The sequence below is a fragment of the Onychomys torridus genome, chromosome 11, assembly GCF_903995425.1.
Source record: "Onychomys torridus chromosome 11, mOncTor1.1, whole genome shotgun sequence".
NCBI lineage: Eukaryota > Metazoa > Chordata > Mammalia > Rodentia > Cricetidae > Onychomys > Onychomys torridus.
Window position 1 is genome coordinate 61,136,064 of NC_050453.1, and position 16,101 is coordinate 61,152,164.

The 16,101-nt window shown below is 45.2% G+C and overlaps 1 protein-coding gene across 1 annotated transcript in view; it reads right to left on the bottom strand.

Annotated features, from left to right (window-relative positions):
- The window catches only part of Lemd1 (LEM domain containing 1), a 53,688-nt gene that overhangs the window by 21,469 nt on the left and 16,118 nt on the right, over nucleotides 1-16,101 (bottom strand). Inside the window, exon 6 of the mRNA XM_036201979.1 lies at nucleotides 400-473. Within this exon, the coding sequence (XP_036057872.1) occupies nucleotides 400-473 (74 nt within the window). The remainder of the gene's footprint in view (nucleotides 1-399; nucleotides 474-16,101) is intronic.

Below are 16,101 nucleotides of genomic sequence, written 5' to 3' on the forward strand. Positions count from 1 at the left end.
CTTATCCAGTTTCCAAAACACAACCAGCAACAAATCTCTCAATGAGCACAAATGAGGCCTTGGGTTCTGGTCTGGGTTCCTTGAGACTTTTGACATCCCATCAACACCCTCCCCTTTCCAACACCTGTTTGTTTGTTTGTTTAATCTCCAAATATGAATGATGATGAGATATAGACTTTGGCTTTGCAATCATGTGGTCTCAAGTCTGTCTTCTCTCTCAGCGGGTCCTCTTCAGGTTCAAACCCTTTACAGACCTCTGAATAATGAATCCCACCCTCCAATAATATCTAGGTCTTCTTATGCTACCAAAGGTTTTACCTGAGGCTGGGAGTGCAGTTCAGGGTAGAGCTCTTAGCTAGCATGCCCGAGACCCTAGGACACAGGAATATCAGGCTTTACCTGACTCCCTTGGCGGCTTTCTGGCTCAGGTAGATGTCTACGGTCCCTCTTTTACTAGGAGAAGCCTCGGGTTTCTGCTATAAAAAGAAAATGCCAACAACAATTTATTTGCAATGTCTTATAACTTGGTTTTTGTTCTGGAAAAAAAAAAAATCAACCTGAAAATTGACCCAAGTTTGAGGCACACAGGGTAGTTTAATACTTGAGTTTGTCAGTGGTCAGCAAAAGCACTCAGTGTCACGAAGTGATACTTGACTTCAGTGACTGGCAGGAGGACAACAGACACCTGGATGACTCCGGTCACAGAGCAAAAACAGCATTCCGTTACTAAGCATGAACTCCATTTGTCTTTTTTTTTAAAACTAATTTTTTTACTTGAAAATTGTTTTCTCTTTCTTTCTTACACTTAAAAAATAAATGTATCATTTCCATGTAAATAATAGTTGTTGAAATAAATGTTGTCTGTGAACAAGTACTAGAAAATGTAGGAAATGAACCATTTCTCTTCATGAGAACATAACTTGGAACAACTGTGTTTTCTTTTTTCAAAGACTTCTCTCTCTCTCTCTCTCTCTCTCTCTCTCTCTCTCTCTCTCTCTCTCTCTCTGTGTGTGTGTGTGTGTGTGTGTGTCTGTCTGTCTGTCTGTCTGTCTGTCTGTCTGTCTGTCTTGTTTGTACAGGTGCCCAGGGAGGCTTGAAGAGGGTGACAGACCCCCTGGAGCTGGAGTTACAGGTAGTTGTGAGCTGCCAGACATAGGGCTCTGGGTATTGAACTCAGGGTCTCTGTAAGATCAAGATGCACTCTTAAATGCTGAGCCACCTTTCCAGCCCCTGTCTTTTCTTTTATTTAAAAAAAAAAAAGAAAAAGAAAAAGAAAAAGAAAAAGAAAACAACTTTGGGGACTGGAGAGCTAGCTCAGCAGTTAGGAGCACTTACTGCTCTTACAGAGGTCCTGAGTTAGGTTCCTAGCACCCACATGAGGTGCCCATAAACTTACATAGGCACACACACATGCACATAAATAAAAATAAGTAAAAAGTAAATCTTCAAAACTAAAAATACATCTTTTATTTTTGTAAATTCTTATATTTACGTATTTGGATGCCTGTGTGGGGATACACGTGCAAATGTGTGTTAAAGGTTGATGCTGCCTGGAGCTGACATCAGCTGCCTTCCTCAACTGCTCTCCACCTTGTGTATTGAGGCCCAGTCTCTTGCTTGATCCCACAGCTCACTGATTCAGCTACTCTGGCCAGCCGGTTTACTCCAGGGATCACGGGTCTCTGCTTCCTAGGAGCTGAGGTTTCAGGTATATACCCTCCCAGTTCACTATTTATGTGGGTGCTGGAGATCTGACCTCTGGTCCTCACAGTTTTATTGCAAATGCATTACCCACTAAGCCATCTTTTCAGCCCATATTGTTCAATAAAATGAAAAGCCATAGCCTTTTGTTTCTTGTTTGTGAGACAGAGCTGTCAAGATGAAGGTGTTAACATACACAGATGACTAAAACCCCTCCTGGCATGGAAAAAAAAACATCCAGCAAGTATTAATAGTAACGATTGTGTTAGTTATTATTAATTCTGAAACAGAAATACACAGAGGTCCTCAGGAGCAACAGAGATGGTCTCATCTCAGGTATGCATAATTCAGGGACTGAAGTTTCTGGATGCTCACTAACGCCCCCACTGGCAGGTTCTAGGTCCTTGTTGAGAAAATTCAAAGAGTGAAATTTAGTACAACAAAGGGTGAATTTCTAAAATCTTTGATTACAGAGAGAGCTTAAAGACCAGCACAATTCCTTACTACATCCTAAATCTTATCCTTATACTCACAGGTAAACATGTAGCTACCTCCCTCATCAAAAGTTCTCTTACAGCAAATGGAGACATCACAGAAAATCAAGCCGGATGCGATGCAGAGATCAACAGACTGTGGGGAGCCCAAGCTCATCAGATACACCTGTACCACAGTTCCTGCATCAATGGCTGAAGGAACATTTCAGAAGAGGTGGGTGGAAAGCTGGTGAGGGCCAGAATATTCCAGGAAGTCTGCCATGAAACATTCTCTCATAGAAATGGCCACAAAAACAAGACCAGAACATAAGGACATTAACAGGCCTACTAACACGGAGTGGGGGAAATCCTACGGGTCTCAGGCCTGGACTAGAAGCTACAGAAAAGAGCTGAGGGCCGAGGAAAGAAGACTTAGCCTGGCTCATGGTGAGCACCCCATTTGGTTATCCAATCAAAGAAAGCCCCCAAACCATATACACACAAACAACAAAAACAGACTTGGCAGGTTGTGTTTATATATTTCCCCACACATATACGTATATGTATATTTGTAACAATAATGAGAAGAAGAGGCTGTCGATTTGAAAGTGGTGGGGAGACACGGAAGGGTTGGAGGGAAAGGAGGTGGGAGGGACTGCAGGAAGGGAAGGGAAGGAGAAAAGTACCGTCATTGTATTTTAATTTAAAAGGTAAACTTTGAAAAGAAGAGTTTGCTGCGGAAAGAGGAGCACAAGAAAGGATGTCAGAAGGTCAGATGAGCATCCTACGGGAGGGGCCCCTGAACGGAGCTGCCACCGAGCTGTGCAGGGGCTTTCCCTCGGTGCTCAGTTCCCTCACCCAACCAGCAAGGTGATCGCAAGTGGCTCACACACTGCTCACCACAGGAGAGTGGTCACACTTTGAAGTCCCTGCTCAGTAGGCACTGACCTTGGCTGACCTGCCAACGGCTAGCCTTGGCCAGCGTTGTGGGTCCCTGCCCTTGCCAAGGTCTTCCAGCCATCAGCTCACTGAGGTGTAACTGCAGCTCTTCTTGGTAAGCTCACATTTAGCTCCTTGTCTAGGGGTCTGGGGTAGCCTCCTTCCTGGAATAATAGTTGGAGGCTTTTCCCAAGCTGTTTCACCTACAGTTAAGAATACATGAAAAGGCAGCAGACTCCTACACGTGTTCCTTGTGGGACATCGTGAGTGCTGGTGGCCTGCAGACACTGGCTTTGTTTGGTCTGAGTTCTAGCTTCCTCCTACTGCTCACCTGAGTTACCTCACACTCAGCTGCAAACCCTTCTATCTGTTATCCTTACTCTTTCCTTCTCTTTCTTTCTCTCTCTCTCTCTCTCTCTCTCTCTCTCTCTCTCTCTCTCTCTCTCTCTCTTTCTTCTTTTTTTCCCCCGAGACAGGGTTTCTCTGTGTAGTTTTGGTGCCTATCCTGGATCTCGCTCTGTAGACCAGGCTGGCCTCGAACTCACAGAGATCCGCCTGCCTCTGCCTCCCGAGTGCTGGGATTAAAGGTGTGCGCCACCACCGCCTGGCCCTTACTGGTTTCAAACTGACTTTTTAAACCTTAACATCTGTTTTCACTATAATAATTTCATGTTACTGGTTTTCTTTTTTTTTTCTTTTTTCTTTTTTTCCCTCCCTCTGTGGTGCTGGGGATCAAACTCTAGTTTTTCCTCAGTTGTTCATTCATACTTAATATTCAGTCCTCGAAGGATGTCCAGCTCTCTCGTTGACTACCATTCACCAAGCTCTAGGCCCAGACACCACTGACTCACAGAGGTCTAGTGGACGGACACAGCCCCTTTTCCTGGTAAGGTTGTTGGTCCATTTTGGAAATTGAGACACAGAAAGGTTAAGAACCTTGACTGGAGTCATACAGTATTAATGGAGAATCCTGTGCTCAGACATTGCAGCAGCCTCCTCTGTTCCTCTCGCTTTCTAAAACTAATTTCTGTAGGAAGCTTAATCACTCTCACCCCTGCACACGGCTCCTTGGCTCTGTGTTTTGTGGCCCTAACCTATATATGTTATAGTGTACTTAACCGGACATTTTATCTACTCAGAAAACATTTGCTGCGTTTTTGAGATTTATTTCTTTGTCTTCCCATTCATTTAATGTGTATACATATACATTCCTGAGTGTGTGAATACACACCATGTTTGTGCCTTGCCCAAGGAGGCCAGAAGAAGGTGTTGGATCCTCTGGAACTAGACAGTTGTCAGCCACCATGTGGGTGCTTGGAACTGAACCCAGGTCTCCTAGAAGAGAAGCAAGTGTCCCTAACCACTGAGCTCTCCCTCCTATATGTTCTGTTTTGCTGACATGTCAGGAGGTCTGTGGACACTGAGACCACACACTGGCCAAGCCACAGACAGCTAAGCATGGAGAGTCACTGTGTAAGCACTCCATTAACTAGATCTTGGTCAATTGGCTCTCACAGCACTATGTCCTGTTTCTCTTGTCCCCCTGGAATCCCAGGACTTGAACAAGAAAACAGGGCAACCAGTCAATCACTGAAGAGAGGACTGGCTGCCTCAATAGAACAATAACCAAGGCCAACCAAGGGGACATCTGACCATAAAACCAGAGAGGCTGGACCTGGGTATGTGTGGCATGTGGGACAACACAGGGGACAGTGGCATCTTGAGGTTTCCAGAGCAAAACTCTGGTCTCTGAATGCTCTCATGATGCTCACAGGAACACCAAACCTGGTAACCAGACTGTCGTGGACCCATTGGCAGATCGTTGGCCTGGTAGAGCAAAAAGGTATGAACACCCCACCTAGTTCTGACCACAGCCATGGGAAGGCTGCGGTCTGTCTGTCCCTGCCTTCTCTGTCCTTCCTAGAGAGGATCTCTCACCAGGGGCCCAGATGCTCAAATGGCCTGCAACTGTGCCCCTCTCTGCTCACGGGCCTGCTGGTCCCAGCCACCTCCTAAACACAGGTTCTCAGGCACAGTTCTCCTCCAAGGTCCCCACAGCCATGTCTGCTCAGCAAGAGGCATTTTGTGCTGTTCTCAAGGGTACTGGAAGATCTTTCTGTTGAGCAAATTCCATTTTTAAAAGCCTTTGACTTAGAGAAAAATTTAAACATACACAAAAGTAGACAATAGTGTAGCGAGCCTCCGCATGTCTGCCGCACACCACTTTCTTTCTTGAAGATAGAAATAGGAATGTTAACTAAAGCACTTAAGATAGAAGTCTATTGCAAAATAAAATTACAGGATTTCACGGCTCTTAGGCAATCAAATACTCCCTCCTCTTTCTTCCTGTCCTAAGTAGTTTTAGCTCCTTTATTCCTTTTTTTCCCTTTTGGTTGAGATTACATCTTGCAATGTTGCCCAGGATGGCTGAATCCCTGGACTTGAGACATTCCTGTGCCTTAATATCTGACAAGCTGGGCTACAGGTGTGGAACATGCACTGGTCTACCCTAGTTCTTGTTTGTTTCAAGACAGGGCCTCTTTATGTAGCCCTGGCTATCCTGAAACTCAGCATGTCCTTGAATTCACTGAGATCCTCCTGCTTCTGCTTCCTGAGTACTGGTCTACCCTATTTTTTAATAAATTTTTTATACAGATGTGTATGTGTGTGTGTGTGTGTGTGTGTGTGTGTGTGTATACCTCATTCACATACAGAGTTCTTGTGTAGTATGTAAAAGGTGCACTTTTTTTCAATACAGAGTAATTATGGCCTGTCCTCTTGAATGAGTATCATCCGAACTACTAAAATACCAATAATATTATAAAGACTGTATCTCGGGAAAGGGTTACCAATATGTCAACTGGCAAACAGTAGAAAATCTTATACACACAGCAACATCAGCTGTCCACACACTGGATCTTCACACAAATAAATCTATAAGGAAATAACAAAAACAAAACAAAACCAGGTTTTGCAACAATTGGTATCTGGGGATGATTTATATTTCATCTTTTCTTTTCCCCCGGAGACAAGGTTTCTATGTGTAACCCTGGCTGTCCTAGAACTCACTCTGTAGACCAGACTGTCCTGAACTCAGAGATCCACCTACCTCCTGAGTGCTGGGGTTAAAGACATGCACCACCACCACCCAGCTTTATATTTCATCTTTTTAAAAATTCCTTTAAAGTTATAATTTGATCTCCTCCATAAACACCATTTACAATGGAACAAAAACATACTGGAGTTCATTATAATAATGTCCGAGCCAGGATAGACACCCTGACAAGATGGAATGTCCTCGCTTCCTTTGCAATTTTTATTTCTGTTTGAGATGAGGTCCCATATGTCTCTGCCTCCATTTCCACATCTGTGGACAAGCTTAATAGAAGCCCCTTCCTCATAAGCTAGCTTTGAGATTGAGCTTATTTCCATAACTAGTATTACAAAGAGAATGCATGGCTTATTGTATGGGCACATCTCTGATGTCTTGTGTTTATCATGATAGCCATAGCCAGCACTGGGCTCCTGATAAGCAGGATCCTGATAAGCAGAGATGTGGTCCCATATTTGAGATATATCCTTGGCTGGCCTAGAACGCACTATGTAGGCCAGGCTGTCCTCGAACTCAGAGAGTGCTGCAATTAAAGACACGCACCCCCCCCCTGCCCAGCATATCTACGCTTCTTTTTCCCCATGTGCTATGGGATGTCCTGTATGTTGTGAATAGATGTTGCTATGATTGATTGATAAATAAAACACTGATTGGCCAGTAGCCAGGCAGGAAGTATAGGATAGGCAGGAAAAACAGAGAAGAGAGACTGGGAGGTGGAAGTCTAGGGGAGATGCCAGCCTGCCGTACAGGGAGCAATATGTAAAGGCAAAAGGTAAAGCTATGGAATACGTGGTAATATACAGATTAACAGAAATGGGCTGAGTTAAGTGTAAGAGCTAGTCAGTGATAGGCCTGGGCTAATGGCCCAGCAGTTTAATTAATATAAGTTTCTGAGTGATTATTTTAAAATTGGTTGCAGGGTCTGTGGTGCTGAGCAGGACTGGAGAAAACTCCAGCTACACCCGGGTCCAGAGCTGCAATCTATAAAACATTCAGAGCCCAGTGCTGGCCTGGGCATGGTGGTACATGCCTGGAAAGGTAGTACACAGGAGGCTGAGGCAGGAGGATCCCTTCAAGTTTAAGACCATACTGGACTACAGACAGGGAACATTTTTTTGTCTCTTTTTATAGCCCTGGCTGTCCTGGGACTTGCTCTATGAATTCCAGGCTGTCCTAGAACTCACAGATATCCATCTGCCTCTGTCTCTGAAGTGCTGTGTTTAAAGGTGTGATTGTGGCCATCTATCTCACTGGAGATTGAGTGAAGCATGAAAGGAGGGCGGGGATAGGGTGGGGTGAGGTGGGGGTGTTCTGGCAGAGCAGGGGGAGGTGTGTTCTCCTTTGCTTCTTGACTCTCTTCACTACACCCCTGAAAGCAAGTCAGAAAATCCTGCTTATCAGGAGCCCAGTGCTGGCCACGGCCGTCATGATAAACACAAGACGTCAGAGATGTGCTAATGCAGTGAGCTGTGCCTTCTCTCTATAATACTAGCTACGGAAATCAGCTCGATCTCAAAGCCAGCCTGTGAGGAAGGGGCTCCTGTGAAGCTCGTCCACAGATGAGGAAACAAACAGGAGGGAGCATGTCAGCAGCTTGCTCTGGCTCTGAGGCTGGTGAGGGGATGGAGCCAGGAGGCAGCCCCAGCTGGACAGCCAAGCCCTCGCTCAGCATCACCGTACCAGACAGTGCGACAGTGCGGCTCCATTAGGTGGTTGGAAACAGTATGTTCTGAACATCTATTATCTTTGGTATTCGGTGTGCCTCGAGTCCCTTACTCCCCTAAGATCCCAGGAAGTAATTATGGGCACTATTTTGTGGATGAAGAAATAGAAACTCAAGACGTTAAATGATTTGCCTGAACTCAATCAATAAAGGAATAGTTAGATTTTAAAGCTTGGTTTTGTTCTTTCTTTTTTTGTTCTTACCTTCTGTGGCACTAAGGCTAGAAGCCATAGTCTTGAGCATGCTGGGAAAAACTTTCTGAATGAACTCAGCAGTCGCTCTGATACTCACATCTTAATCCCAGATATTATGCCTTCAAACCTTTGAAGATTTTTTCCCTATTAGAAAATTTGTCATTGAAAACACACCAAAACATCTCTTTAAACTTTCCATTAATTAATAAATTATCAAATCATTATTTCCCAGTGGAAGCAATATTTATAACCATTTGTTCTGTTCCCAGGCGTTTCTGAAATTTCTGAGAAATAGCCTTTTTCTTAAGACTTTTCCAGGTGGACTATTTTGCACTAATTCTGGCCTACTTAAGCATATCATATTGACTCTGAAAGTGGATTGTATATAAGATACTGAATCACCCTGTGTTATATTCTAATTAACTACAAAACACTGGGTTACCACCTAGGGCCAGCATGAACAGTAATCAGCCTGTATTCCCATTAAGGCGTTCTGCCCTGACTCACATTTGGGGCTGAAGAGATGACTCAGTGATTATGAGTAGGAACTGCTCTCCCAGAGGGCCAGAGTTTGACTCCCAACACCCATGTCCCAGCTATCAATAACTCCAGAGCCCAAGTCTCTGGCCTCCATGGGCTCCACACACACAACCCCTTCACCTCCAAGCACATAATTAAAATAAAATAACTCTTAAAAAAATTACACTTGTTTTGTTTTGTTTTCTTGAGACAGGGTTTTTCTGTGTAGCCCTGGCTGGAACCACAGAGCCCTGGAACTTGCTCTATAGACCAGGCTGGCCTTGAACTCACAGAGATCTGCCTGCCTCTGCCTCCCTCCCGAGTGCTGGGATTAAAGGCTTGTACCACCGTACCAAGATTATACTTGATTTTTGAAAAATGGCCTAACTTGACAAAAGCCACCACTAATTGTCCACAGAGAAGCACAAGGTTGCATTTTCAAACGCTTTTTATACTTTGGATGCAAAGCTAGTCAAAATTTCATGAGCCAACACCTCCATTTACAAAAGTAAAGAAAGGGGCTGGAAAAATTTCTGCCCTTCCTTGTTCCTGTTCTTCTAGGGACATCTTGCTCTTGCACTTGGTAGAGTCAGGATCTCTAGGGCTTGGACACGGCAGTCTCTCCAACATGACAGAGTCCCTAGCCACTCTAGTTTGTTAATGATATCCATGTATATGGTTTATATGTAGATTTGGACATTTACATGGATGATATAGCAAATCTGAAGTTATGACCAGTTCTCAGGAAGTACAAAAAAAAAAAAATTCTTCTGATTTAGAGCACCCTAAAGTTGGGTTAATCCCAAACCAGGTGCTGGTGGCACACGCCTTTAATCCTAGCACCCAGGAGTAGAGGCAGGAAGATCTCTGGGGCCAGCCTGGTCTACAGAGAGTTGCAGGACAGCTAGAACTCCATCATGAAACTCTGTCTCAAAAAAACAAAAGCAAACACAAAAACAAAAAAACAAATTTGGGTTAATCCCAAATCCCTTATTCACTAAACTGATTATAGCCAAAGTTCTCATAATAACATCCCACTTTTACTTTACTGGTTTTACCTGAATCTTTTTAAAATCAAGTTTCATTTAGAAGATAAAGCTACGCTTGTGCTGGCAGCATTTGGGAGGTAGAGGCAAGAGGACCAGGAGTTCAAAGCCAAGGTGGGCTACACAGCAAGGATGATTCCGCTCAGGGCCACATGAAACTCTTCTACCAAAAAAACCAAGACAGGGGCTGGAGAAATGGCTCAGTGGTTAAGAGCATCCAGTTTGATTCCAGCACCCACATCAGGACCCACATAGATGCTCACAACCATCTACAGTTGTGAAACTCCAGTTTCAGGGGCTCTGATACCTTTTTCTGGCCTCTTCAGGTACCAGGGATATGCACATGGTACACAGACATACATGCAGGCAAAACATCCATACACATAATAAAAATAAAAGCTGAACAAGGCTGGAGAGATGGCTTAGCAGTTAAGAGTACATGGTACTCTTCCACAGGACCCAAGTTCAGGTCTCAGCATCCATTTTGGGCAGCTCACAACCACCCGCAATTCCAGCTCCAAGGGATTCCTCCTCTGGCCTCCCTGAGCATCCACATACACAAACATAAAAATTTTTAAAATTATATGCAGCACAGCTTTGTATATCAGGAGACAAATTTAAAATCTTATTGATACAGATATAACTTTATGAATAAAATCTTGTCTGGAACTTACAAAAAAAATTTTTTTTAATTATAATCAAAACCAAGCATCTATACTGTATTCTTTTAACTTAAGCAGTGATGTTTTAAATTATTTATTTGTATTTTATGTACATTGATGTTTCTCCTGAATGTATGTCTGGGTGAGGGTGTCAGATCCCCAGAACAAGAGTTATAGACAGTTGTGAACTGCCTTGTGGGTGCTGGGAATTGAACCCAGGTCCTCTGGAAGGGTGGCCAATACTCTTAACCACTGAAACATCTCTCCAGCCCCCAAGCAGTAATTTCTGAATGAATTAAAAAGCTTTAAAAAATAACTGCAGTGTCTCAGCATGAAATCCTGATGACATTACCATTCAAGTGATTCTGATAAGGACTGCCTCAACTTGACCAAAGTTGTCTCCTAAAACCTGTCTGAAAACTCATGCTCCAAGGTGAACTATCACGATTATCAGGACCGAGGAAAAAGTGCTCACGGCTCTCATTTCTATTCAATACTGTAATAAAGAGGTCTTAGCCAGTGCAATGCAAGAAAGAGGAACAGAAATTCAAGGTGCAGAACTAGATTGCAAAAGAATTTACAATACGCACATACACACACACACACACACACACACACACGCACACACACAATTACACAGGTCAGAGAGGTGGCTTAGCAGCTAAGAGCACTGGCTGCTCCTCCAGAGGACCCGGGTTCGATTCCCAGTGCCTATACAGATGCTCCCAGTCTGGGGAATCCAATGCCTTTTCTGGCCTCTGCAGGTATCAAGAATGTATATGGTGCAAATACACACACGCAGGCTGCTTTAGTTAGGGGTCTCCATTGCTTTGATAAAATACTAGGACCAAAATCAACTTGAGGAGGAAAGGGTTTATCTCAGTTTACGCTGCCAGGCAACTTCTATCGCTGAGGAAGTTAGGGCAGGAACTCAAACAGGGCAGAAACCTAAGAGTCAGGAGCTGATGCAGAGGCCACGGAGGGATATTGCTTACTGGCTTGCTCCTCATGGTTTGTTCACCCTGCTTCCTTATCAAACCCAGGTCCACCTGCCCAGGGATGGCATCACCCACCATGGTCCGAGCCCTCCCAATCACTAACTAAGAAAATGCCCTACAGGCTTGCCTACAGCCAGATCTCATTGAGGCATTTTCTCAACTGAGATTCCTCTCTCAGATGACTATAGATTGTGTCAAGTTGACATAAAACCAGTCAGCATGTAGCCAAACACTCGGACACATAAAACAATAAAACAAAATTGAAAAAAAGTTAAAATTACAACTCAGTTTTACAAGAGCAATAAGCTTCACTTCTACGCATCAGCACAGAGCAATTCAAAACTTCTTTTTCCAGACCATCCTTCTCAGCAAGGTCTAGTGACACAAGGCTGTCATTTCATCTCTGCTGAAGTTAAGATTGAGCCAGGAGCATAGGGCGGTTCTGCCATCAACGAGATGGTGACCTGAAATATCCATGGAGTGAGCTTCCAGAAGTGTACCCCTCAGGCACAGAAGAAATCCAGTAGTTTTCCATGAAAGATACAGGGTTTCCAAATGTGTGCATCTATACCAGGCTCAATAAAGTTGTCTGGGACAAAGAAGCAAAGAATGTCCCATATCATATCATATCTGTGTTTATTTGTCCAAAAACCATGAGGGTGAGTATTCAACACAAAAGCTCTACACTGTGGTAACCTGCTATCATGGTTAAAAAAAAATCTATAATCAGTGTGGATGAGAACTAACACTAGGTGTTAATACAAATCTGTGAAAGCAGTTAAACAGGGCTGAAGAGATGGTTCAAAGGTTAAGAGCACTGGCTATTCTTCCAGAGGTCCTGAGTTCCATTCCCAGCACCGACATGGTGCCTCACAACCATCTATAATGAGGTCTGGTGCCCTCTTCTGGCATGCAGGGGTACCTGCAGGCAGAACACTGTATACATAATAAGTAAATAAATCTTTCTTTAAAAAAAAAAAAAAAAAAAAAAGCAATCAAACAAACAAGTATATCTATGGAAGATTGACATGCGGCAGCCACAACACTACAGATGGACAGGGATGGACTGTTGCATGGTGGGGTAGATGGATGTTGTGGCCAGGTCCAGACCACACCTTCAGGTATACATGAAACAGGCACACAAAAGTCTTTGTGGGGAAAAGCTATTGGAAGGCAGATCGCAGGAGCAGAGCGCTGACAGATCTGTGCACTTCTTTACCTCACATATTCAGGATAGTGTGCTGGAGAAGTTGTAGCCTTAGAAATGGCAATTGGTGCAATCCTCCCAAGGAGCCCTCAGAAAAGCCATGAAGAGACAGTTTAGTAAGGTAGAGAACGTTCTGCTAGTAATTGCCCCACTGAGACAGAACAGCCCATCAGTCACGTGATTAGAGTCCAGAACTTCAACCTGTGTGTGGGACCTTCTACACACACACACACACACACACACACACACCAGGGGTCTCCAGAGGTGAATCTGGACTTTTAACCACATCTCACAGCCCCGCCACCTCCAAGAGTCAGAGAGGTCTGCTAAGCAGAAGGTTTATACGAGATTCTGAGTCAGCCAAGTAGGTGGCTCAGCGGGAGAACTCAGATTTCCAAGCCTGGGCTCCAGAAGCCTGTAAACATGGACTAAATAGCCATCAGCACCGAGATGGTACAGACACTGCCATTATCTCCCCAGGAGTGTAAAGCAGACACCATCACATGCTTCGCTGAACATATCTGAGACAAATAGAAAAAGATTCTCTGCAGATAAATAGAATGTATGGAAAAGAGCCAAGTGTGAATTTTAGAAATGAATTAAAAGAAAAGAAAGCCTCGCTAGATGAATCAATGAATTCTAAGACAGAGAGATAGAAATCACCAAATAACAGACGGAACAGACCATGAAACATGAGCTGGGTCTCAGAGTCATGGCGGGGTGGGCTTAAGAAAATATCTAACACTCGTCTCAACAGAATCCCTGAAAGAGAAGGACAGAGTGAATCTAGAAGGAGGAGTCAAATAAATAATGGCTGAAAATGACCCAAACTCGATAAAAGACATGGAGATTTGAGAGGCCAGGGGAATCACAGAGGGGAAACGCCTGGGGAAATCCAGTCAAGACCAATCATGTGATTTCTGCAGACTTCTGCTCAGGGCATCATGCAGAAGGTGAGGCGGAAGACTGCAGGGTGAGAAAGAATACTTCACGTCATATTCTGGTAAAAACTCACAATATGTAAAGAGTTTTGACATCCCAACAAACACAAGAATAAAATCCCCTTTTAAAGATGAGCAAAGGAAGAGGGTTGGGGATTTAGCTCAGTGGTAGAGCGCTTGCCTAGCAAGCACAAGGCCTGGGGTTAGATCCTCAGCTCCAAAAAAAAAAAAAGAAGAGTTTAAAAGATGAGCAAAGGAAGCTGGATGGTGGTGATAGCGGCGCATACCTTTGATCCCAGCACTTGGGAGGCAGAGGCAGCCTGAGTTCAAGGCCAGCTTGGTCTACACAGTAAGTTGTAGGTCAGGCAGGGCTACACAGAGAAACCCTGTCTTGAAAAAACAAAAACAAACAAACAAAATAAAACAAAAAAAGATGAGCAAAGGATTTGAAAAGACTTTCTTTCTCTGGAGGAAGATACTGAATACACACACACACACACACACACACACACACACACTCTGTGTGTGTGTGTGTGTGTGTGTGTGTGTGTGTGCATGGAAATGAGGGGGGTGTAAAATGCTTACCCAGCATACACAAAGTCAGGTTCAATCCAAAGCCAGGCACATTGGCACACATCTGCCAGCACACAGGGATGGAGATAGGAGGATCGGAAGTTCAAGGCCATCCTCAGCCAGTAAAAGGCCAGACTTAGATACCTAAGACTCTGTCTTTAAAAGCAAACAAACTGAAAACAAGACAAGAAGAGGGATTGTGTGTGGTGGCATACACCTGCAATACCAGCACCTGAAAGGGTGAGGCAAGAAGTTTTCATGAGTTCAAGGCCAGCCTGGACTAGAGTATGAGACCTTGTCTCAAAACAAAACAAAACAAAAACAAAACAAAAAACAACAAACCAAAACCCACAAGGCACTCAAAGGGGAAGAGAGGAGAAGGCAGAAGAAAAGGAGATGGATAGTATCAACATATGATGTACACATGTGTGGAAATACCACAATAAAGCCAGGAAAACGAACAATCAACATACACTGGCAATTATAACATCTTTACAACGTGAACAACCACAGGGAAAAAAACAGGTGTCAGCTAAGACAGGGAGGTCATCGGTCGCTCAGTGAGGTCATCGGTCGCTCGGTGAGGTCATCGGTAGCTCAGTGAGGTCATCAGTTGCTCGGTGAGGTCATTGGTAGCTCAGTGAGGTCATCGGTCGCTCAGTGAAGTCATTGGTAGCTCGGTGGCGTCATGGGTCACTCAGTGAGGTCATTGGTCGCTCGGTGAGGTGATTGGTAGCTCGGTGAAGTCATCAGTCGCTCGGTGAGGGCATCAGTCGCTTGGTGAGGTCATCGGTAGCTTGGTGAGGTCATTGGTAGCTTGGTGAGGTCATCAGTCGCTCAGTGAGGTCATCGGTCGCTTGGTGAGGTCATCGGTTGCTCATTGAGGTCATGGTGGCTCGGTGAGGTCATCGGTAGCTTGGTGAGGTCATTGGCAGCTCACCTGTAGCTGCTGGGAATGTGAACTGGGGCAGCAGCCAGAGAAGGGAGCCTGGTGACTCCTTTAAACCCCCAACTACCATGTGACCCAGCAAGGCCCCCAGTGCACTGCAGCCAGGTGCTCAAATGGGTGGGCAAGGATGTTCACAGCAGCGCAATTTGCAGCACCCCAAACTCCAAGTCACCCAAAGGTCCCCACACAAGTGTTGAATAGTAAATTGTGGCTTCGACACTGAACAGAATATTCCAAGCAAGGAGGTGCTAAGGGAAATGCTTGCAGCAGTGTGGATGGATCACAGAAATCCCGTGTAAGGTTAAAAGACTGGGGAGTGCAGGGGGAGATGGGCAGTGCAGGGGGAGATGGGCAGTGCAGGGGGAGATGGTCAGTGCAGGGGGAGATGGGCAGTGCAGGGGGAGACTGGGGAGTGCAGGGGGAGACTGGGGAGTGCAGGGGGAGATGGGCAGTGCAGGAGGAGATGGGCAGTGCAGGGGGAGATGGGCAGTGCAGGGGGAGATGGGCAGTGCAGGGGGAGATGGGCAGTGCAGGGGGAGACTGGGGAGTGCAGGGGAGACTGGGGAGTACAGGGGGGACACTGGGGAGTGTATGGAGACTGGGGAGTGCAGGGAGAGATGGGCAGTTCAGGGGAGAGATGGGCAGAGCAGGGAGAGATGGGCAGTTCAGGGAGAGATGGACAGAGGAGGGGGAGATGGGCAGTGCAGGCTTGCTGCACAGGGGAGCTTTATTTCAGACGGAGGTGGTGGTTCCACGTTTGAATGCACTCACCCACCGCCTATGACTGTGCACTGTGGTGTTTGGGTTTCCTCACAATCAATCACTTCCTGTTGGGGGCTGGGGAGATGCTCAGTGGGTGTCTTGGTGGCTTTTCTATTGCACCATGACTAAGGCAGCTTATGGAAGCCTTTATTTGGGGCTCACAGTTTCAAAGGTTAGAACTCATGGCCATCATGGTAAGAAGCGTGGCAGCAGCCAGCAGGCACGAAAGTGGAGTGGCAGCTGAGGGCCACACCTTCCTCTACAAGCACAAGGCAGAGAGAAAGACCAGGAATGGCATGAGC